Genomic DNA, 26,704 nt, shown 5'->3' on the forward strand with positions numbered 1-26,704 from the left:
CAAAACGGAGATGCGAGATCTCAAAATACAACCAAGACCGTGTTCCATCATTACGGTAACACGTTCTACTAAGGCCACACTAAGTTACAACTGTTTGTAAAATTAAATACGTAATAAAACATTCATGGCATTCAAAAATAACGATAAATAAAAGATGCATCAACTAAAACAAAATTTATTCGTGACATAATTCCGTAATTATGTTAAATTTATCCAAACCACCTTTTAACGATTAAAATTATGTGACAAAACCGCTTTTATCATCTAAATTTTTAATCCATTACAATTCATTACTTTAAATCGCTTTAAAATAACTAAATGGTACGTGTGTGAACCGTTTCACAATCAAGCGATTGTACAACATCCGTATAATGTACATTTTATGGCCGAAAAAACAAAAAACACGATTTTTTTTTTTCTTTCACGGCTGGACCGTGAGCAAAACAAATTTTTTTTTTTTTCAGCAGCTCATGCCGAGAGCATTGGCAAATACCAAACATCAAAAACCTCGTGAAAAACGATTGAACAAAACAAGACCAATTGCAATTTTGATCTAATTCGTATAAAATTAAATCTACAATTGATAAAACTTTAACATATTGCTATAAAAACCGATTATAATAACAATATGCAATAATAAAACAAAACAAAACCAATCGATCGAGACACATCGACTGATCAGCCGAGAGCCGTATGGCACGGTTTTCAATGTACGAAAAAAATAAAGCAGCCGTGTATAACATGGCACGGTTTTCAAGGCAAAACAATATCGATTCAAATCGTTTTATGAAAATCACGATGAAAAATTTACGTGGCCTCGCTCTGATACCACTTGTAGGGTAATATCCGTATAAAACCCCTTAAAATTAAGGACTATAACGCAATTTTAACATGTGATTAATTGTCATAAACGAAAAACAAGAGAAACGATAAAAGAACAAGAATCAACCTCGGGTCCTGTGAATTTCGGCCTAAGAACAGAAATCAATATAGATTTCCTCCTAATTGTTACACCCAAGATCGTCTGAGACTATGCCCCTTGTGCTAGAAATTGCTCTCTAATTGCCTTGCAATATTGAGAGAGCTATTTGTGAGTTTTCTGATGTGAGATCTAGAATTTCAGAGAGAAAATGCTCCAAAACCCTAATTTTTGTGCAAATGACAATGATTAGGTCAAAAGGAGAGAGGGACTCTCCTTTTGTTCGGCCGTGAGGTTGCTAGGGGAGGGAGTGGGCTTTCCACTTTCTCCTTATTCAACTCGTGGTCTTGCTAAATGTATATGACGGGTTTTAATTATAAATCGTCACTCGTTATCGGATATTAAAATATCGACTAATAACATGAATCAGTCAACATGTTAATACTTGTCCGACAATGACAATATTGTATAATTAATCAAATCAATATACATTAATTAAATATAACCGTTTATATTCAATTTGCGAATTAACCGCATAATTCACCTTAGCCAGTATTATTTAATCCGTATTAAATAAATATCTCAACATCGCGTTTGACTAATTATTAGTCAATAACTCCGACTAACCGCTTAGTCATATTAGGCATCAACATGACTGTATTTTTCATACCGTCACATCTCTCAAACGTATCCTATAGGTGTGACTTTTAGGGACCAGTTGATCACCGCCATCTGTATGACAATAACGTCAAACTTATCTAGCAAGCCAACCGTTGTTGATAAACGTGGACCAACTGATAATAATACAAAAGTATACCCTTTGATCCTTTTAGAGATTTATATGTCATTGCACTAACTGTGGAGGACACCAGCCCCAAAAAGCTCCCACTTATCCGTACAAGTGTATGTGCAATAACGTTATCCGCACTAACTGGAGGACACCAGCTCCAACAAGTCTTCCCCCCTTAAAAAGAACTTCGTCCCCGAAGTTCAACTCACCTATCTCCCGCTCAAGACACGGGAACAACACGACCTCGCCAATCTTCCCGCTCAAACCATTACTCCTTGGAAATACCATCCCCCCCCCCCCCCCATGTCATCATCATCACCGTCTACATTTATACCTTTCGATTCTTACCACTATCATGCAAGCATTATCACCGTTGATTGTCACTCTTACTTGTATGCATCAATTCCTACTAATGATTATGTATCAAACATCGACTTTGCCATATGAGCCAACACAAACAACCATCGGTCATCATGTGACAACAATTTATCAACCCGAAACGTATCTCATATCAACCTCATACTGCACAATTAACATCACCGTGTTACTCGATTCATTCTATTACGACACAGCGTGCCGAGGTAAAACTCTTTATGACGGTCCTTTACAATTCATTCTATCATTTTCACTACAACGCATGAATTACTCCACAAACGAGGTAACCAATTGCACTTCATACAAGTAAAGTAACCAAGGTACTAGAAAATTTTACAATTAAACAACAAAACCTTATAAGCAGACAAAACATAATTTCGAAATCAGCCTTTTATTTCGCGATAATTTTCGCGACATTACTCTTCCCCTCTAAAAAGGAACTTCGTCCCCGAAGTTCACCACCAAAATTACAACACATATTACCTATTATTTGCATCATAACATTAAAGAAAACCATATTATTTGTTATGGACATTACTCGCTAACTATATACTCGTTAAATTAGAAATCATACACAAGCCACCGGAATAACTAGCCGCCGTCTAGAAGGCACGTTAAAATGGTATGCACAAACGTGTGAGAAGATGTAATTCCGGTAATGAGATAGGAACAAGGCGGATGCAACATTTAAGCAAAAGAATCTATCACCGGTTCATTAACTGGGACAAATATGCATAGAAAACTCAAGCACGACTTCCAACATAGAGAATTAACGGTTCAAAGATGTTACTAAGCACTAACAACCACATTAAATATGAAACTTGCAATTATAAAACAATTGAACATTTTTAATTTTTGAAAACCTCTCAGAATAAGAGTGCTACTCGATCGAGTATGTAGCGGTACTCGATCGAGTGCCATGATACTCGATCGAGTGTCTTGGCTACTCGATCGAGTAGCCCAAAGATCAGAAACTTTTCCTCCTTCCTCCCTGCAGCTACTCGATAGAGTACGGGGTACTCTGTCGAGTACCTGCAGGCCAAATTCCTCTAACACCTGTCATAGACCAACATATATATATACATGACCGTCACATAACTTGAGCCGGGATGAATTCCCGGCCCCAAAATCGTTCCTGCAACAACGTTAAGTAACCAATCCGGCCTTATGGCCAACAATACATATCCATAAATAAAGTTTCAACTAAAAACAACTAAAAAATCTAACCATCCTACCAACATCTACTACTAACGATCATGAACAAGGATAGAAACGAGGAGTATCACTCCTCCTGCTGCTGCTGCTGCTCAACCATCACCTCATCATCACCCCCACCACCTCCAGACATACCCGCACCCGATGAACCCACACCCGCATCAACCCCTGCTCCTGCTCCTGGGCTCACGTACCACGGGGTCACGCCACCGTAGGCAAAGGACTGAGGTGTCCCCCACGTCGACTGTTCTACCCCGTAGGAATGGAAAACCCCTGAGTAGTCCCCAACTCCACTCCACCAAACCGGGTGAGGTCCCTCGGTCCCTATCCCCTGAGTGTACGCCATCTCGTGCATGTTCCTGAGTGTCAAAGTAGATGACACCCTCTCCGCCAAGTAGCTGGATCGCGTCTCCGGGGTGTCGAGGTAAGGGTAGCATGGAAAAGGCTGCTGCTGCTGTGCTGCCACCGGCCGTGGCCTAGTCTCTGAGGCCCTCTCCCTCACTCGACGGGGCCCTCTCCCCAACCTAGGTCTCTCCACCGCCACGACCGATGCATTCTCGCCCTTTGTCGGCTCCGGCATCACCTCGAGAATGGTGTCGTCGATGAGGTAGGTCTGCAGATGGCGGGGTCTATCATCATCCTCCTCCTCCTCCTCATCATAGGAGTCCACCGTCACTACCGTCGGCTCCAAGGGCTCCGTGGGTGGGAGGTGCTCCGGAGCTGGAATCTTCATCCAACTCATGGCCCCACACCCTCCAAGCTAGGCTACCGTCAGCCAAAGTGCTCAACCATTTCAGGTCGAGATAGTAGTCACGGTCCATGGTGGGCACCGGGGTAACTAGAGGCACGTACTCCGAAGAAGCCTCGAAGGAGGTTAGCTTTTCAGCTAACCGAGTGGCGATGGCGCCACAACTCAAGTATCTGGAAGAGGCAGTGGCCATCAAGGCAAGGGCGGCGCAAACCATCGAAGGAGCATTAAAGACCACTTTCCTGGTCCGCTCCGGGTTGAGGTACGACATCAAAAGCAACACCTCATGATTGTTCAGCTTACTGATATCCTTTCTGTCATAAAGGAGGTTCGAGAGAGAACGAAGAAAGATCCTCAATGTGACATGCTAAACGTCATTAATCAGCATGTTACTCGAGGTAGGAGCTGGTTTCCCGGTTAGACAAGGCATTAGGCGGCATACACCGCACTCAGCTGGGATATCGGTGATGGAGTCCTTGGGAGGCTTGGCCAACCCAAGGTGAGAAGCAAATTGGTCCATAGAAAGCAAGAAACTAGTGTTCATCAACCGAAATTCAACGGTCCGGCCAGTGGGTCATAGATAAAGGAGCTCATAAACTCCAAGGTGAGAAAAGGATAAGAGTGTTTCCTCAGCCTATACAAACCCATAAGACCCAAGGTCTCAAAAATGTGACGGACATCCGTCTCTATCTCCAACTCCTCCAATAAAGTAGTGTATATACACCTCGTAGGTCTCATTTTGCGTTTTTGTAAGGCTACAAAACGCTCCCTCTGCTTGAAATCAACAAAAACAACTGAAGGGTATTCTGGAACTGCGGGTACCACAGGTCCACTCCCTTCCCCCATCTCAGGTGGATTACCCCTCCCCCGTTTACTTTGGCGGGTTCCAAGGTTCAGTCTCGGCATCTGCTTTAGGCATATGTTCAAACAACTTGTATAAACATGCAAACATTTACTTCATGTAATTTGAATTCAACATACTCAGTTAGGCACACCAATTTATCAACAACTTTCAGCATGTGAAGCACATAATTTATGCCGTTAACTTTGAATATTAAGCTAAGTACACACGTTCACCAGGAGTTTCCCCAAGTTGACATATGAGTTCCGTTTACCCCTACTTACAAGCCATCGTTATGAAAGGAATTTACCATGGTGATTACATATGCTCAACAAATTCGAATATCCTAGCATGATCCTAAAGGTTGTTCCAAACACACTTCTAATCACATGTGAGGCATTCTTACTAGTTCATGAAAAAGAATAACTTATAACATATCATCATCACCTTCATATTATGTCCAACAACTCAACTAAAATTTTTAGACGGTCTTTACAGCTGTGATAATTTGAGCATATTTTCATCAATTATCATCTCTATTATCATTTTGAAGTTAAATCTTCACTTAAACAGTCATGTACCACACCAAATTCCAATTATAAATCACGAATTTCCACTTGAGGCACTTTTAAGACGGAGTTTTAAGGCAACTTTCTAAGGTAAAATCATCAAAATCTATCCTTCTACATGATATAAACGATACATAGGGCTCAATTCTACCATCTAACCATTGTAAAACAACCAAAAATCAATTTCAATTTTTGGAAACCCTAGAAATTTCGGTTTCAAATTTTGCAATTTCTAAACTAATTTACAGCAATTAGTCACCAACAAACATGGAAAGGAGGCATGTGAATCATATTTCAACTATCAAAACCAACAACCTACCCATGTGAATCGAAAATTTCAGATTATTTCACTATTCTAACACATTCAAAGCAATAAATCGTATAAATTAGGAAGAAAAGCATACCTTGATTGATTAACAAAGTAAAGAAACGAAATTATGCAAAGAAATTAACCCAAGAATCACCACTAACCCAAGAGTATGAGAGGATTTGAGAGGAAATAAGGGTTTGAGAGTAGTTTAGGTGTTTCGAAATATAGGGGAATAAGAAGAAGAAATAGAAAGATTAGGGGTTTTAAGAAACCCGTAGGATTCATCAGACAAGAACCTACTCGATCGAGTGCCTAGGGTACTCGATCGAGTACCACCCTACTCGATCGAGTAGGAGCTAATTCGTCGAGTATCTGCAGGAATTTTTCCCACATCCCAACATCATAGCTTCCTAACTAGATAGAGTGAGGTCTACTCGGTCTAGTAAGCATTCACACTTGGTCAAGTAAGGTTAAGTACTCAGCCAGAAGTACGACGTAAATTAAAGATTCCTGCAAAACAACATGGTGTGTCGATTCCAAACTAAGTTCGGAATTCGGCAAGAATTATCATACTCCATCACGTATTACAATCATTATCGCGCAAACTGCAATTCTTAACGAATAAGATGCACATCACATTACGCTATATAAGTTACCTAACTCGGTTTACCTGCCCCCGAATTATTTATAAACATATTCATGCCATCATATTACACTTAAATTTTACTTTACATGTTACTACTAAACTCGTGTTCACTTCAATTGGAAGCATATAATTAACATCAATTTTTCCTTTCACTCATCACATAAATACATACTTTTCAAACAAATTATTCAATCATGTCTTACATTCTATCATAAGCAATTCATCTTGCACGAATCAAACATTACGCAGCGGAAAAATTTCAACCAACAAGCAAGGCATACACGCATTACTATATGCTATGTCTCAAATTATAACTCAACTATACTATAACTATCATCATAGTAATTACTGTGGATTTATAAACTCGTATATGACTCCCGTCATCATTAACTTATAGCAAACACCTACGTGTTCACTATTCATGTCACAACATTCAATTCCACATTTTCACGCATCTCTGGCACATAAACTTCCGTCACATATCTCATAACTATCGTATAAGCTCACTAATCGTTCCAAAAACTCCGCTAATTTCACCAACGATTACTATACGCGGCCCAAATACCACTATCACACCCCTATTAATTCTAACAAAGACTTAACCGGAGGTAGCTCCGGCACAATTAACATGCATATCACACATAGACACACGGACTCCACATTCCCATACCATGTGACTGGCTTAAGTGTCATGGGGCCAAGATTTTGAAATGAGGGCGCCTACTCACCCAAAACCTAGCATCAGCTGGGGCTCCCATTATACATACACCAGGTTCATTTTATTAGACTCGCTACGTTCATTAAATTCATTTGTTACAGGTTCCAAAATCGTCGCTCTGATACCACTTTGTAACACCCCCATATTCAGAGGAGCCTTAACTAGGCCTTCCTTAGGATATAAGGGCGTTACCATCTCGGTTGCCCGAGGATAGTAATAATCAAATGTCAATAAAAGAACTATTAAGTTATATTACAAGCGATTTAAACCAATAAACGATATAAAGATACAACTCAAAGACTACTCGCTATGACCATCATATCTCGTGAGAACTCATCCTTGCCCGGACTCCAGCTATCAACAACATCAACACCTGCTAAGACCGACTGCTCACCATAAGGGATCACGGTAGACACATAACAAACAAACAACCACACAAGGTCAAGATCGAGATAAGACACAAAGAATAACAACTACAACTATCAACACAATACGACGCTATCAGTCTCACACACACAATCACGATAACCCAACCAACCTCTGTCACTGACTGTCCACTGGACCAGTCCTGCTAGTGGGGGACCGCAGCCGTACCCACCAAATCCCCGCTTATCATACCGAGCGATAACCCTGTCCATTAATGTGCACATCCCCTTCCGTGGCGGGTTCCATGAAGGGCGAAACTAGGGCGTGAAGCCACTCCCGCAAGTGACCCCACTCAGCCGAGACATATCTCGAGAACCAGAGACAATAACCACCATCACAACCACAGCCGTCACAATACAATTACGATATTAAACGATCACAACACAACTACAACGACCGACACACTAGACCATCTACAGAAACTGAGTAGGCGAACCTACCTTTACGCAACCGCAACCAATCCATGCCGACAGACAACATGTCCAGTGACCAAGCAACGCCTATAACCACAATACAATTATCTATTACTAACAAGCAAACCCTAACTAAAAGAACAAGGACACGGATGATGATTATGACATACCTATTAGGGAGAAAACTCAGCAAGAGACCGCTACCCGACACAAGTGACGCTCTCCTAAGGCACAAGGATCTTCCAAAGGCTTCCATGGAGGTTTTGAGGTGAAGGGAAGGGAAAGAGGCGACTGAAGGATAGGAGGAAAGTGGCGGAAGTGATTTGCGGATTTAACAAAATGCGATATAAAACCCTCGCTGAAAACTCGGTACTCGATCGAGTACCCAACATACTCGATCGAGTAGCCCCCTACTCGATCGAGTAACCTAGCTACTCGATCGAGTAGCCTCTACTCTATCGAGTACCACTCTTAACACGCACCCCAAGATGGTTTTGGCACACTTTTCTAAGACTACTCCCGCTCCCAAGGTCAGTCAACGCTGGTCAAAGGGTCCCTAAAAGGGCGGGTATTACAAAGCCTTCCATTGTTCGTCTCTTGCTTTCTCTAGCCATCAATCGCGGCTGGCCTCTGCGTCATGTCGACATCAACAACGCCTTCCTTCAAGGCACCCTCTCTGAAACTGTCTATATGTCCCAACCTCCGGGATTCATCAATCCTTCCTTCCCTAACCATGTTTGTCAACTCTGCAAACCTATTTATGGGCTCAAGCAAGCTCTGCGAGCTTGGTATAATGAACTTCGTTCTTACCTTATTTCCTATGGCTTCACAAATTCCATCTCTGATCCATCTCTTTTTATCTATTCGTCCTCCACAGCTGCTCTTTACTTGTTAGTGTATGTCGACGATATCATCGTCACTAGCTCTTCCACTCCCTTACTTACTTCATTCCTTAATGCCTTTAGCAACCGTTTCTCTCTAAAGGATCTCGGCTCTCCGTCTTAATTCCTTGGTATAGAAGTCACACCCAATAAACATGGCATCCTTCTCACACAGACCAAATACATAACTGACCTTCTCTCCCGTCACAATCTCCTCGTCTGTAAACCATCAACCACACCCATGGCCGCTTATCCTCCCCTTACCAAAACCACTGGCACTCCTATTCCCAATCCTACTGACTATCGAGCCATAATTGGCTCCCTTCAATACCTCTCTTTAACCAGTCTTGACATTGCCTATACTGTAAACAAACTTGTCCAATTTTTACAAGACCCACAGGAGTGTCATTGGCTTGCGCTGAAACGTCTTTTACGGTATCTTAAGGGCTCTCTTACTCATGGCCTTCAACTCTACGCTAATACTCCGTTAGTTCTACATGCCTTTTGTGATGCAGACTTTGCGCGAGATATGGATGACTGTATTTCTACGACTGGTTTTATTCTTTATCTTGGCAGGAATCCTATTTCTTGGTCATCTCAAAAACAATGTGCCATTGCTCGTTTATCCACGGAAGCTGAATTCCGTGCTGTTGCTGATACTACATCCGAGCTCATGTGGCTTTCCTCTCTCCTACCGGTACTTGGCCTCACTTCCCCCACTACACCCGTGGTTTATTGCGATAACTTAGGTGCAACGCATTACTCCGCCAATTCTATTTTTCATTCGCGCATGAAACACTTAGCCTTGGCCTTTACAAAAACTTTAAATCAAAAGATGATTTTTTGTCAAACTCATCCAAATATGATGAGTCTCACAAAAAGTCTTCCTTAGATAAATAAATTTTGTTGTTGTGGGTGATGAATAGAAAAATATTAACTTTAGAAGTAGAACTTTTTGTTGTTGTGATAGTTGAGGATGGAAATTGTTATTAACTTTTTCTTTTTTATGTGAGGTAGGAGAGAATAAAGACTGAGGTGAGGGATTAGGGTCAAGTTAAAATTTATTGTTGTTGTGTAAAGTTTTTGGGTAAAATATCATCTTATAATAAAATGAGATGGATAGGTTGAGACCCCACAAAAATCAACAAAAACTTATTGTTGTTGTGGATGTTCTAAGGAGTCGTTTGATTCGCTAAGGGAATTGAAGTTCCACGGAAATAAGAGTTCCCATCCTATCTTATCTTTATAAATTTAGAAGACAATGCTGAATGGAGAATGCGCCACATCATTTGTACAACCTTTTTTTTTTGGAATTTCAGATTATGGTGGGTCTCGTTGGTGTGCAAAGAATTTATTTCTTCAAATTGTCTGTCAATATAACCGTGCGACAATTTTCGTCTTAAAAAAAATTATGAAATAATTACATACAATCGGAATAAATGAAATTAATTGCATATAATCGGAATGAATTACAAATCGGAATAAATGAAAAAAAATACATATAATCGGAATGAATTACATAATTAACAATGAAATTACATAATTAATAATAAAATTACATAATTACGAGAATAAATTACATTTAATTACGGGATTGAATTACATATAATGGGAATATATTACAGAAATTAATGAAATTAATTATTTCAAACAATACGAGTAAATTAAATAACTTAAATAATTTTTAAAACTAGATAGTACGATGTTGTTGAGCGCTTAGTGAGAGATTTATGTGCCGAATATGGTGAAACTCTTAGTGATGTTAATCCGTCTGTAACTGGAAATGAACATTCATCCGATAGTTGTTGTTTTAACGCATCCTATTTACGTGGAGAATGTTCATTTCCAGTTAGATCACTGATCATATAGATCACTGATATAGAACTATTAGATAATTACAATAGAAATGTAAAAATAAAATATTCATAAAAAAACATTCATACCGTCCTAAATACAAACACGTGCAATTTTGCACTGGTTTAAATCTAGTTTTTATTAAATCAAGAACATTTAAAGCAATTTCTTTCACCCACATCATCATACACAACCTTTTTTTACCCCAAAAATTCAACACATGAGACCCGCATTGTTTGCATAATTGCATAATTGCATGACAATAAAAACTTCCCACTACCATCTTTGTTTCTCATTTTCTCAATTTTCTAAACTCATCAAATTTAATTTGGCTAAATTAATTTCAATGGAATTGGTTCTTACCAAGCAAAGAATTATGATCAAATTAATGTTTTTTCATGTTTTCTGGAAGTTTTTGTTCGATTTAAGGATTGCGGTGAATTATTTATTAATATTACAACTGTATAAAAAGCATACAACAATGTTGTTTATAATGATTTTGAAAATGAGATAATAAAGATTTCTCAATATTTATATTGTCGTCAAATTATGCATAAACTCTATTAGTTTTCATTCATATATGATGGTTTTAGTGGAATTCCGATTTCAATATTTTACAACTTTTTAAAACTTTTTTTAATAACAAGTTTAATAACCAAACCCGTGCAATTTTGCACGGGATAAAACTAGTATTTTTTAAATCACATGAAATGGAAGAATGATGTGTAAAGGGAAGTGATTTCTTTACGGATTTCGTCGAGGAAACTAGTATTGTTTACCACTTCTGTTTAGTCTTCATTTAAATATTAGAATATAATCTATCTTATCATAGGAGATATTATTCATTACCAAATTACAAAGTACATTTATTTCAAATTTAAATATTTCAGAAGAAAGTTCAAAATAAAATACTAATTTTTAAACTAAAAAATTATTATTATTTTTTTTTTTACAGCGGTAAAAGAAGCGTTTTACATTGCGGTGGTACGGCTCACGAAGCCATACCTATAGGAAACAACATAAAACAAAGTACTACTTGCAGCATAAACTAAAAATACAAAGTAATTGCATCGGTTAAAAGCAACGTGTTGATGTCGTTCGACGGAAGTCGGAACACTGCCTTCAAAATCCACTCCCCTTGTAATCATTAATGGACAAGCATCGCTGATCAAAGTAAACCACTCATCTTTGTTTGTCATAATTGATGAAACTTCGGAGAAATACCTGCAACAAGACCTCAAAGAAAGTCTCGGAGATTCATCTCCTTGGCTGTGATACACTTCCTCAGAAAACCAACGAGCCCCCATAAACTCATCAATACTCGTCTTCATTGATACAACTTTGGAGAAATACCTGCAACAAGACCCAAGAAAGCGTCTCGGAGATTCATCTCCTTGGATGTGGTACACGTCATCAGAAAACCAACGAGCCCCTTGACCCAACGAGAGAGAACAAAGTGCACTTACGCCCCAAGATTGTAGAAAGAAAAGGCGGATAACAGACCACAAAAATCTGTCTCCAAAGGAGAGAATACTCCTACACTTTGGACCATAACCCCCGCTGACCCGGACCCCATAGCTTTGAAAAGCAAGTAAAAACTTGGGTAACAGTGGTGAAAACCACTTGAAAATCCACCTTCCCATAAACCTCTCTGGATACCACCGAGAGCAAGGCTCAACACAAACCGCATGTAATGTACCATTCGTCCTACAAGACCCATGGATAAGGGGACAGGACACCCCAAACCAAAAGGAGTTTATTATTTGAAATAACAAAAAACATGCTAAAATGGAAATAATCATTAGTTCAGGGAGGATCCACCGCATCCGCCACAACCAACGCCACGACCAGCAAACCGACTCCACACTACCCAACACGCGCCCACGACCTCACAACAACCAAACCCACACTCCAACCAAAGAACGGGAACGGGCCACACAAACATCCACAGAACACGGCAGAACCAAAACAACGAACACCCACCCACACTGAGACTCCAAATTCCGACCGACTCCCCCAGGACCATCGGCTACATGCAACAATACCATCCAAGAAAACGACACAACCCGACCCAACCCGAAGAGCCAAGCTTAAAACCCAGCAAAACAAAAGGCTAAGGACCGATAGATGGGGGAAAATGGGGGAACATCAACCAGTCCGAAACCGACAGGAAAAGCAAAGCCGAAAGACCTAAAGACAACCACGGTTCAGCCTCAAAACCAAAGGCACAAAACCGCCCTACGACCAAATACGCCAAAAACGCCCTGAAACCAACACCACAGACGCCAAGCAAGCAAAGCTCAAGGACAAAGCCGACGGACACAAGAAGAAAACGGGACCATACCCGTGGAAGAGGGGGAAAACACCCCCGGATGGCATGCAAGTCCTTCGATGACAGGACAGGAGAACGGGGGAATGGATCGACCTCAGCAACAACAAAAAACCACAACAGTCCACCGAAGCCATAAACGGAACCACGATCCGTCACCGGCAAGAGGAGTGAAAGCAGGCCAAAGAGGACCAAAAACCATAGGAGGCGCGTGCAATCGCCGGAGATAGGCTAAAGGGAGAACCCATCTCCGGCGATCGGGTAGGTGGCGAAGGAGAGGAGATGTATGGAAGGGAGAGGCGGCGGCTCAAATAAACTAGGGTTTTGTTTTGGTTTTTTTGGGGAAAAGAAGAGAGAGAAAAATTTGGAGAAATACACGAGTTATCTAACTTGTACAAGTATAACTAAAAAATTATTAAAGTTAGTTATTTTTCTATTTTTTGGGAGGAAAAAAAAATGCGGTTTAAAATAAAAAATAATGTATCGGAAAAAATATTGTGCGCCCTTTCGATTAATTCCTGCGCCCGCCCCCCTGCGGCGGAAGTGGTGAACATGTCTCATAAATTGTTGATTAATTTTACACCTCATCATAATTTCAAGATATAAATTGTAAATGTATGTGTTAACCAAATTTAAAAAATTATATTTCACAAAAAATAAAATTAAATGGAAAATAAAGGTTGTCCGGGTGTAGCCGGGCATCAAACCTAGTGTTGTTTAATCTACTTACTAAAATTCTTGTGTAATCCCTCTTTATATCTACCTAGTATAAAAGCTAGGTTCTTTCAAGGCTTCCCATTGGTTGAAATTTTTTAGAAATTTGGCCAATATAGGACCCACCATGTTCTATACACCATTTAATTACCCTCTCTCCTCTCATCTCCTCCACCCAATTCAAATCTGAAAAATTACTCCGAAGAAAACGATTTTGAATTTATTTTGCACGTTTTTTTATAATAAAATCAATGTATTAATACTCCGTATAATCAAAGCTAATCTAATTTGAATTAATATAATCTAATTCTTTTAAATGATCTCAAGAAAGTAATTACAAATATTTAACATCTAAAAATTACTTATGTTTTTTGAAAAAATTGTTTTAAAATCTTCAAAAAAATCCGAAAACTAAATTTAACAATTTATTTCAAAAAATTCTCTTTAAAAATCCTGTAATTCAGTATAGGAAAACTATGCCATTAAACCATATATTCTTCAGAAAATGTCCAAGTCATTTAAATTTAATAGATTTGATTTCCTTTCTTAGAAATACTCTATTGTTTTGTCAAAAAAATAAAATAAATAAACTTCAAAAAAGGGTAGATTACATTCAAAATATGAGATTTTTTAAAATTAACGAAAATAAATTTTAAAAAAATGAAAAAAATAATTTAAACATAATATAGGCAACGAAATAAAGTAAAAAGAATATTATTTAAAAACACATACTTACTTATATTGAGTAATTTTATTTAAAAAAACAATACTCGTTCTATGATATTCACTAATAATTTTATAATTTATAAAAAAATAAAAAAAAATCAACTTTTAGAAAAATAACCATCAGATCTATGAGAAATTGAAAAGAAAAAAATCACAGAAACATGAACAAAAAATGAAACCAACATAGCTGATAGTGAGAGAGATTGACAATTAGGTAAACATTATCGAGTAAGGAGATGATATATTGTTTAAAGAATGAGGATTATAGAGAGAAATTATAGGGACTATGAATCCATGAGATTTACGAGAGATAAAATTGAGACATAAGTGAGAGAATGAGTTTGAGGGAGTGATATAATGACGGTGACTGGTGACTGTGTGTTTGATCAGAGAGAGCGAGGGAGAAAGAGGCGTGTGAAGTATGTTACGTTAGCATTACTGATTTACTACTATTAGGTGAAGGTGGGGGCTTTGGCGATATGTACTGGGATTTTAATGGGTTAGTTTGAGGTTGTTTAAGCCTATTTTAATCATATTTAGATTTTGAGTCAACAGTTTGTTATTCAGCTTTAGATTGACACGAATTATAGAGTAAGACGGATCACCCCGTGAGACGGTTTATTTCTACAAATAAACTATTTATCTAATACTAATAAGTAAGTTGTTTTTATATACAACGAAATCGTCTCACCGTGTAAAACCGTCTCATGTAATAACGACTGTATTAATGTTATTGTCTTTACTATATTCAATATTGTCGATTGATATTCTTACTTATAATTTTGTATATTTGAATTTCAATATTTCTACATTTTCTTGATTCATAATTTAATATTAACAATTGTTTAATAAGTAATCCCGTGCAATTTTTGCACGGGATTAAAACTAGTTATACAAAAACTTGTGGTCCGGCCCGATTAGTAATTATTAAGACGTGTTTAGGTTGTATAAGAACTTGAAACCTATTGAAAATATTACCTAAAGCAATTTTTTTTCCCTAATTACCAGCAAGCCTTCCATTGTGTAATCCCTCTTTATTATACAAGAACTTGAAAACTGCATGTTTTCTAAGGGTGATGGAAAATCCAGGAATTACCAGTAAGCCTTCCATGGTGAAACTAGGGAAAAATCATGCTCCAAATTCAGGTAAATTCAATTTTTGTGTTTATTTTTGTTGTTCGTAACACAATTTATGGATCATCCGCAAATAGTCGTTTTTGTGCGTTTTTTTTATAATCCGGCTATGTTGCCTATAGATATGTATCACATGGTAGTATGGTACGATCTTATATTGGAGTATCGATTCTATTCATATTATTCATATACGGAGTACTAAACGAAGTACTACTTCCTGTGTCAGTTACCTATATAGGGGATTGGGGTTTTTGGTGCGAGACTAAAAATATCGCAAATATATGTTGAAACATTGCCGAGTTTAATACTATTTCGTCTATTACAATATTAGATCTCAAAATTTTAAATTAAATGTTCTGTATACAAAACTGTCTAATTAATCTCTTGTGTATGAAATCATGATCAGCCAATTTTGGTCGGACATGCTCGAAAGAGGAGCGAAAGAAATTGGTTGGAGGGTATTTTGATAGGCTGCCATGTGATATACTGCATAATATTGCACTTATGCTACCGTTCGACTCAATAATACAACTGAGACGCTCGAGTAAGTTTTGGTACAACTGCGTGAGAGACCCTAAGTTTGTTGATTTGCAATTAACTTATGCACTTCAGAAATCTCGTGGCTGTCTTTTTACTGCGGCCGAAAAAAATTGTATGAATGATGAACTGTATACTCTGGAACAATCAGGATCTCATCTGACTACCTCCAAGATCTCTAATTACTCAACCGAAACGTATGGGATTCGGGATTTTCAATCAAGTGGAGGTTTGATATGTGTCTTCTCGAGTAAATCGAAGAGCTTTCGTATTTTCAATCCCTATATAGGACAGGAAGTAGAAGTTCTCGATGTTCCTAAATTTAAAGAATGCAGACACTTCGGTTGGTGGTTTTTTAGTTATTCACCGTCCACCAAAGAGTATAAGATTCTTAAAATCGGGGTATTAAGACTCGAAGACGAGACTAACAGAAATAGGGGTTGCAGAACAATCAAGTTATTGGCTGCGATTACCACACTTGGTTCCAACATTTGGTGGGAAATACAGAATGTTCCCCCTGATTTGTCTAGTTTACATTTCGCAGAATGTCAAGGGATATTGTTTTGGATAACAAGGCTCGGTTTAACATTATTTGATATTGTTTCCGAAAAATTTCATGAAATTCCCGACCCTCCAAGTAATCCTGTTCATGTGATAGGTAATAGTCGTGAACGTTTAATTGTGAATGATAAGCTTATAAGCATGGGTCACACTGTAGGATATTTAAAGGATTGCAGACTATGGGTGTTGGAAGATAAAACAAAGGGCATATGGACTAACAAGTATGATTTTTCAAGTCCCCCGTTGCAAATATATGCTCGAGGGCTTAAATGTATCTCAAGGAGTGGCGGTTTGTTTGGCTCCATTGAAAATTCAACCAGCGTCTTTAGACAAAACATGAAACGTAGACGTTTCAAAGCCATTGAAATTAAATTGGACAAGTATATAGGTGAAAAGGATCCAACATCGATATATTTTTCCGCTCCACATGTAAGAAGTTTAGTTTCTCCAGTTCGAGTCATGGAAATAGGAAGTACTAAGCTACCAACAGGCAGTGGACAACAAATTTATGATCATTCTGATCTCATGGACATTAGTCTCAAGAGAAAATGGGTATTAGAGACCTTGAAGTTGGATTATGATGCTTCTGAAAACGATCTTTTCAACAACATGTACAAATTCATGCGAGAATATGACGACCAACCAAGACTGAAAAGGCTATCACTTATAGCACCAGAGTAGTCTGGAAATTATTTTAGTACGAATCAAATAAATTTCAAAAATTGATGTACTCCGTGATATGGATTTGTGACTTGTGCCTTCGTGTTTTTGAATAATGATTCATTTTTGTCGACTCCAAATTTTTTTCGGAACTAAGGCTTTGTTGTAGTTGTTGACTGTTGCGAAAACGAAATTGTTAGTGAACGGCGATATTGCGGGTCAAATTTTGAGCAAACCATGGATCTAATAACTCAAGCAACGATGATAATACAATAAGGGAAGTGAGAAAAATAGAATGGTAGTTGTATTCCATCGACGAACGTAGCTTGTCAAGAACATGAACATGAGAGCAACATGTCCTGTCCCGGACAGCGACTAGTTCTAATTTTCAAGAAAAAAAAAAGTAAAACTAAGAAATGATGATGTGGACCCATTTTTGGTAAATAGTTTGAAACCCGCCTTATTTTGTTAAATAGTTTGGGTTTCAACCCCGTTTAAGCAAAAACTTTCCCTATTTACCCACTATCTGACCATAATTTTTTTTAGAGTTTTTTTCGTTAATATATGCTGCATATTTTTGTATCCATACCAACCTCCACCCGCCCAAACTCTATCCAAGCCCGCTCAAATAAAACCTATCACTCCAATCAAACCAACCTCCACCCTGGTCTCATCAATGTGCCCTAAATTCAGGTAAATATGCTGTGCATATTTTTTCAAAGTGACGGTAAATCCAGGAATTAGCAAGAAAGCCTTCCATGGGGAACGTAGGGGAAAATCATGCGCTAGATTCAGGTAAATTCTTTTTTTTTTTGATGACGAGGAGGTTGGATCCTCCCCGGATACAGGACCCTACCCTGCTAGGCGCCTGTACCATGTGAGTTCTTTCCCGCGGGGATTATTCCCTCTCCGGGCGTCAGGTCCCCTGGAAAGTGTTCATCTAGGGAATCGAACCCAGGACCTCGCAATTCCTCCTTAGGAGGCTTTGAGGTTACCCTGAAATTCCACTAGACTCACACATCTTAGGTAATTCAGGTAAATTCAATTAAACATAAATTTATAACTTTTAATTGAATACTTTAATTTTACTTCTTACTAAAGACTGAATATACTCTCGTTCCAATCATTTATTTACTTTTGATTAAAATATCTCTGCATAATGAATATAAAAGGTAGGGAGTAAATAAATGACTTAGATGGAAAGAGTATTATTTATAAATTAATCTCAATGTTTAATCAGTAGATTTTTTAAACATAATTATGTGGATGTAAACATTATTGCACACAATTTAATCAGTCGCTTATGTGTGTGTTCTTATAACAGGGCAATGTCCTGTATATGCATCATCGGGAAATAGTCATACACAACTTATGTTGCTGGGTATTTTGACAGGCTGCCATGTGAAATCCTGCACAACATTGCATTTGATGCTACTGTTCATCTCAATCATACAACTAAGGCGCTCGAGTAAGTTTTGGTACAACTGTTTGACAGACAGTAACTTTACAGATTTGCAATTAACTAATGCACTTCAGAATTCTCCTGGCTATCTTTTTACTCCAAAGCAAGCTGTTAAGATTATAGAGAGGGAGATTATTGTATTATTGAATATGATTGATCATAATACATAGAGGATATATATATTAAATCACAATATTCTAAACCCTAGACGGTAGCCGTCATATCTCCTAACCTAACCCTAATGGGCCTAATACCCTCCCGCAATCGTAGGCAGTACGTAGTACGAACTTTACGATTGGAGAAATACAAAAAAAAACATAAAGAAAATATCATTCTTCGTCAACTTCTCCATCTTCATTTTCCATCTTTCATTTCCGCAAGGTTGGCAAGATAAACGAGTATAAACTCGTCAGAAAATATCTTCGAACAAGAACGTTAAGCTTTTCGAACTTGTCGAATATCAAATAATTTGTTAGGAATTCTAATCGGACCTAAACAAATTTCATCAAGACGGAAAATTATCCGTTAATTTCAATATTTGGAGAACGTTAATTTTTTCGAACTCCAAACAAAATTTGTACCACCTTACACAAAATTGAAGATTTCAAATTTAGAAGTAGAAGAATTAGGGCAATTTATTATTTTGAGATTTTCAAATATTTGCGGCTACAAGGACATATTTTATTTGGTTGAAAACTGGGAAAATCAATTGTAACAAAAAAATAAAAAAAAAGGTCAGAACATAATCCCTTCAATATATGGCTTACTGCTTGCATCCATGATGAGAAGAATAGAAGATTAGAAATAATCATACTAATCATCATTAGTGAATGTTTAAGCCCTCCAACACACATTTGATTTTGGAGTATGCCACAGATCTTGCGGCCGGCAGCTTTTGTGAAGTTTCTTTTTTTTTTTTTTTTTTTTTTTTTAAATTTGTGTAAACAACGAAAATCCTGCGGGTGAGCGTTATAAATTTTCGCCCACCGGCAAGACAACGGAAGCGAATTTTAGAGTCCTCAAGAAAGAGGCTCTGATACCATGTTAAGATTATAGAGAGGGAGATTATTGTATTATTGAATATGATTGATCATAATACATAGAGGATATATATATTAAATCACAATATTCTAAACCCTAGACGGTAGCCGTCATATCTCCTAACCTAACCCTAATGGGCCTAATACAAGCGAATTGGGAAATTTATACTGTGGAACCATCACGAGCTCATCTTAGTTTCTCCAAGATCTTTACCTATACAGCCGGAAGGTATGTAAATTTTCAATCAAGTGGAGGTTTGATATGTGTCTACTTGACTGAATTGAGGAGCTTTCGTATCTTAAATCCCCATATAGCAGAGGAAGTGGAAGTTCCTGATGTTCCTAAATTTAAAGAATTTAGTCACTCCAATAAGTGGTTCTTTAGTTATTCACCGTCTACCAAAGAGTATAAGATTCTTAATATCGGGGTATTGAGAAGGAATGACGACAGAGAAACCGGGCTGGCTTCGATTAGAACACTTGGTTCCAACAATTGGCGGGAACTAGAGAATGTTCCCCCTTATCTGTCTGATTTATTCGCAGAATGTCAAGGGAAATTGTTTTGGATAGCAAAGTCCGGTTTAATTTCATTTGATCTTGTTTCCGAGAAATTTCATGAAATTCCTGGCCCTCAAGACAATCCTGTTCATGAGATACATTATATTAGAAGATATGAAAGTGATAAACTTATAAACATGGGTCACACGATAGGATATCTAAGGAATTACCGACTATGGGTGTTGGAAGATAAAACAAAGGGCATATGGATAAACAAGTATTTTTTGCCGGTTATGTATGCTCGCGGGCTTACAGGTATGTCAGAGAATGGCCGTTTGTTTGGCTTCAACGAAAAATCAACCAGCGTCTTTAGCCAAGACATGAGTCGTACACGCTTGAAGCCCGTCATAACTAAATAAGTATATAGGTGAAAAGGCTCCGGAAAATATATGGTTCATCTCTCGTCATGTTAGAAGTTTTGTTTCTCCTGTTAGAATCATGGAAATTGGTAGTAACCTACCAATAGGTGAATAGGCAGAGGTTAGAAAATTTATTTTAGTCGACTGTGAATTATTTTGGAATTAAGGCTTTGTCGTATTCTGGTCCAAAAATTTCCATATATGGGGCACACAACTTGGCTAGCCTTTTTTAGTTCCGTCACTGACTCACTGCATTAGGAGTTATGACGATAATTCTAATAGTAAAACATCATCCGACATTGTCAAATACATACTCCGTAATATGTTTTTGAATAATAATTCATTTTTTGTTGGTCCAAATCTTTTTTTGGAACTAAGGCTTTGTTGTAGTTGTTAACTGTTGTCTTGTTATGTTTAAAATTTTAATTATCTCGGGCGCGCATTTTTGCTAGCCTTTCTTGGTTCTACTGTTGCATTAGGACGATAAGTTATGAGAATTGTTATGCTTGAAGTCGACATGATATGGAAGTTAAATTATAAAGTTTTTATTGCGAATTTGAGAGCATGATAGTTCTATTAGTAAAACATCATCTGAACAATGTCAACAACATACGCGCCATACAGAGTATTACAACGCGAGCTATACTGAACTGAGTGAAAATATACGAATATTTGTTGTGTAGGTGTGTAGCCTATAGAATATCAGTAGGTCTCATGAGAGGTCTCTCAATAACGCTATTGAGAAACTGTCTCTTTGGAGTTTTTGTAATATAACACATAGTGCTAAGCAAAATTAAATCAAGTTAGTGAAGATGTAATTAATCTGAATCATTTAAATTTAATACTGTTGGATATATGTGGCTAAGAGAGCTGCTGAAACATGTGGCTGCAGATAGCTCTGGAAACAGAGCATGACATCACTAACAGAATTAGTGGACAGGAATTAACGGACAGGCTGGCATACAGCTAACTACTTCTTGTATAGTCTAACAACCTCTTGTATATAAACTGAAACTTGTAAATATCTCATTACATTATTCATTCATAATAATACAACCACTTAATTTCATCTGTGTGTTTGAGAGCTAAGCTCCATGACTCTATTAATGGAGGTTTACAGTTTTATCATGGTATCACTCGCTGGATCTTCGATTCTGTGATCATCTTCACAAATTCAATCTTTCATTTGTTTACATTTTCATCTTCATCACATTGTTTTTCACAACAAAAACACAAAAACACATCAATCAATTCAATTTTTTAGGTTTTTTGATCAATTCTTGATTTCAACAATTCTACTTGAGATCGTCTTCAATTCGACACGAGTTTCTTTCCGCTGTGCTAATCAAACCTTTAATTCTACAAAATGCCTGAAGCAACATCAAATTCAGTCTATAAGAATCCTTTACATCTCACTACTGGAGATCAATCATTGCTTCAGATCATTCCTAATGTTTTCGACGGCCAAAACTTCTTACACTGGTCCAGAAACATGCGAATTGCTCTAATTTCTAAAAACAAACTCGGTTTTGTCAATGGCGGTTGTCCTGAACTCGCCGACTTTGCTTCTACCCACGGTGGATCGGATTCGGACAGATTATACGGTCATGAGGTGGATTCAGTTCTCTTTGAGTGAGAAAATCGCTCGCACTTTCAATTACGTCACCTCTTCGAAGCAGTTATGGGAGGAATTGAATGAAAGGTATAATCAATCTAATGCTCCACATTTATACAAGCTTCGCAAAGAGATGACTCAAATTTCGCAAGGTACTGATTCTGTTGCTGAATACTATGCGAAATTAAAGTCTGTTTGGGAAGATCTTCGATCAATTGATCCTCGGCATGATTGTTCATGTAATGTCTTTGTTCTTGCTTGCACTTGTCAATTACTGAAGCGAATTGTGGAACGTGATAATAAGAATAATTTGATTGACTTTCTTATGGGACTGGATCAGAAGTATGATCAAATTAGAGGTCATATCCTTGCTTTAGAGCCATTACCTAGTGTTAATCAGGCCTTTGCCAAGGTTCATCAAGCTGAAATGCAGAAACAAATTACTGAAGTTGATGTAAAGGTTGATTTGGATGGAGTGGCAATGGCTGCTACACAGTCATATCCTGCTAAGTCATACACTGTTCCTTCTCCAAGTAATTCTGGTCCAAACAATTCACAGAACTTTGGAGGACAGCAGGAGGCCACAAATGTTTAGAGGAGGGATGGCAAGAAGCCGAGAGTTGTTTACTACTGTGAACGTTGTCAGAAGCATGGGCGTATGGCCATTCCTTTTCATACTGCTGGTTTAATCCTCAAGGAAGAGGCCGGGGCAGAGGCAGGTCATCTGGTTCTTCTCACATGTCTGCTGGTGGAAGAGGTTATGCAGCACATGTAGAAGAGATTCAGTATGAAGCAGAAACTCCTTGTGAGATGTCTATTGATCATCAGGGTCAAGCTCTAGACACTCCTGACCCCTCTTTTGTTCAAGCAGTAGCTAAAGAAGTATTCCGACTGCAGAATCAGAATGTGCATCAGAATGTGCATCAGTCTCCAAATCAGAATGTAGCTGATAATCCTGTTGCTAACTTTGCAGGTATTTCCTTTGTCTCCACTGTTCTGCACAATTCTCCTATTTGTGATCATACATGGATTATTGATTCTGGTGCATCCAATCACATGACTTATGAACTTGGTCAATTTTTAACACATAGACAGTTGAGCAAACATGTGGCTATTACGTTGCCTGATGGACAAATAAAAATGGTGAAGTATGTAGGTGATGTTCAATTGACTGAAAAGATCAGGCTTTCTGATGTGTTTTTCCTACCTGATTTTAAACACAATTTGTTGTCTCTAGGGAGACTCTTATCTACTGATAATCTCCATGCTAATTTCACCTCTGGTGGTTGTACTATTCAGGACCCTTCCACTGAGGAGGTGCTCTGTACTGGCTGGAGAAATGCTGGCATATACCAGTTAGACACAAGAACAAGACACATTAATATAGTCTCCAATAAATGTAATAGTACACTTGTTTCATTTTGCAGTTAGTTGTGATGATATCCTGCTATTACACAGTAGACTAGGACATTCTTCATTGACTGCTATACAGCATGTATTGCCTAGTTCTATTGCTAATAAAAGGGATTTTCATTGTGAGACATGTGTTCTTGCAAAACATCATAAGATTCCCTTTCCCATAAGTACATCTGTTACTCATTTTCCTTTTGAATTATTGCATATGGATTTATGGGGGCCTTATAGGCAAAGATCTTTAGGAGGTCATTCATATTTTTTCACTATTGTGGATGATTATTCTCGTATCACCTGGACCATTTTGTTGAAGGATAAGATTGCACTTTCAGATACATTAGTACATTTCATAGCCTATGTTAAGAATCATTTTAATACTACCATCAAGCACATAAGGAGTGATAATGGAAGTGAAATACTCCAACATGAGTGCAATCACCTATTTTTCATCAATGGGATAGTACATCGAGGTCTATTCCGGGTAACCCACAAGACAAAATGGTAAAGTCGAGAGGAAACATCGCCACTTATTGGAAACAAACTAGGGCACCGAGAATACAAGGGTGTTTACCAAAAAATTTTGGGGAGAGTTGATACTAGCACCACTCACTTGATCAATCTTATGCCTACGCAATCTTGAAGTGGAAGACACCTCATGAAACCTTATTTGGGAAGCGGCCGGACTACACCCATCTAAGGACAATAGGGTGCTTGTGTTATGCATCACACAAAGGGCCTGATAAGTTTGACAAGAGGGCTTTCAGATGCATCATGCTAGGGTATCCTTTTGGACAAAAGGGGTACAGGTTGTATGATCTTGACAATCATAAAGTTATTCTTAGCAGGGATGTCATTTTTAAGGAGAAAATTTTTCCATATACACCTGGTTATCAGCATTCTGTGCAACCAGAATTTGTGCAAGAACAAAGTCTCAAGCAACACAAACTGTCAGGTGCTGAACATATGGCATCTGATGAAACTTCTTTTATTACTGAAGAGTTGTTTCCTCATAATAATACCAATACCAATAATAATAATTTCAATAATACATCACATACTACAGAAAATCCAACAAATACTTCTAATCATACATCAAGTAGCAATATCAGTACTGCTCAAGGCACTGATAGTACTAATATTTCCCATACTTCTAGTCATATAGACACAACTAATCAGCAACGAAAATCTACTAGACCAAGGCAACTTTCCAGTAAATTGCAGGGGTACATTTGTAAAGGTTTACCTGAAGGAAATGTAGATTCATATACATACTAACATACTCATATATGTCTAAATTAATTTGTCATAAAATTAAAACGGATTTTATGCATGCAAACAAATAATATAATAGAAGATAAATCATGTCCTTACATTGTTGATTTCGGATTTAAGGGTACAAAAGAGATCACCTTTCTCTTTTGATCTTGAGCTTTTCCTTATGGATGAACAAGATCTAAGTATAAGATCTCTCCCTAAGCTTTATACCCAAGGCTCCTCTTAATTTTAATTAATATTACAAATACTAGTATAATATTAATCAAGTAGAAAAATTGAACCAAAAATTGTTTTGTTTTTACTCCTAAAACCGGGTAGGAGAAGGTATTTTTGGAGTATATTATCTCTCTAATTTATCATTAAAATGTAGAGAGGAAATTATCTTTCTAACACTAGAAATTATGAATGTGAATGAATGAATAATTTTTAGAGGAGAAAACTCTCTAAATCCTCTAGGAAAAACCGGTGGGGAGGAGCTTTTTTGGGGAGCCAATGCATGCCCATATTTGTCTTCACAAGATGAGTAGGGTTGCATGGCTACTCTAGCTTTTTCATCATTATGTTTTCTATTTAAAATATAAACATAATTTTACCCTAATACTCCTCTAATATTTCGGCACTTTTAGTTAATATGGATCCCATATTATTTTTGTCAATTGTCAATATGTCACATGTCACATGTCAAATATATTTGTTATGTATTTTTAACATATTAAAAATCAACGTATTAATAAAAATACGTCACATACAAAAATTGATTTAGTAATTTCATAATTACTTGTGCCAAAATATTTTACCAATTTATAAATCGTATTTACAAAAATTCATTCAATTCCGATTGTTTCCTTAAACAATAATTTCATCCGATTAATGAAACAATTCGATTACTCAGACCGTATCTCATTTAATCACATTTCAATATGATACGTAAATTTTACTTCCAAAATCGTCCGTCAATTTTCAAGTAATTTAATTAACTCGTAACGTTATACGATTAATTAAATAATCAATTAAGAGTGTTGCCCTATAGGTATGACCTAGGGGTCAATCGATCACCACCGTCGCACGACAGTAATGTCAAACTCTAGTCAGCCAATCATTACCGATATATGTTGACCAGTTGACAGTATAAATACTTCCCAATTGTATTCTTTAAAATGAGATTTAATAATGATATTTAAATCATGTGATCGCACTATTGTTGAGGACACATTTCCCAACAATCTCCCACTTGTCCTCGATAAGTGTGCGTCACCAATTCTCTTGTCCTATTACTATCTCCCACTCAATGCAAGGTGTCTTTCAGGTCGTACTTGCAAGTGATCATATCGAGAGTGGTTTCCTCGATCTGGAGAATAACTGATTGACCGGACTTATCTATCATAGATACTTTCCGAGCGTGGCCACGCATTTCCAGTTCATTACTCCTCGAGTGGCCCTGAGATATTGTTATAACCCTGACTAGGGGTGGACAATTCCTATCGCACTCATTCCCTTCGACTAGCCACAGCCATCATAACCCAAAATATGCCCATTTGACCCCATTTACGAAGGTCGTAGTAACACAAATCAAAGTTAATCAAATCGTGCCATCTTAGGCGAATAGTCTTTAGTCA

At 37.6% G+C, this 26,704-nt stretch overlaps 2 protein-coding genes across 2 annotated transcripts; both read left to right on the plus strand.

Annotated features, from left to right (window-relative positions):
- The first annotated feature begins 15,512 nt into the window (after nt 1–15,512).
- LOC141658655 (putative F-box protein At1g47790) lies at nt 15,513–17,489 on the plus strand. Its single transcript, XM_074465553.1, has 2 exons — nt 15,513–15,620; nt 16,015–17,489. The coding sequence occupies exons 1-2, from the start codon at nt 15,551–15,553 to the stop codon at nt 17,385–17,387; spliced, it is 1,443 nt and encodes a 480-aa protein (XP_074321654.1). The 5' UTR covers nt 15,513–15,550; the 3' UTR covers nt 17,388–17,489.
- A 2,513-nt stretch (nt 17,490–20,002) lies between these two features.
- On the plus strand, nt 20,003–21,755 carry LOC141587793 (putative F-box protein At1g32420). Its single transcript, XM_074409262.1, has 3 exons — nt 20,003–20,643; nt 21,469–21,550; nt 21,678–21,755. The coding sequence occupies exons 1-3, from the start codon at nt 20,003–20,005 to the stop codon at nt 21,753–21,755; spliced, it is 801 nt and encodes a 266-aa protein (XP_074265363.1).
- Nucleotides 21,756–26,704: the final 4,949 nt, after the last annotated feature.

This window comes from Silene latifolia, chromosome 6 (genome assembly GCF_048544455.1).
Source record: "Silene latifolia isolate original U9 population chromosome 6, ASM4854445v1, whole genome shotgun sequence".
NCBI classification, from domain to species: Eukaryota; Viridiplantae; Streptophyta; class Magnoliopsida; order Caryophyllales; family Caryophyllaceae; genus Silene; species Silene latifolia.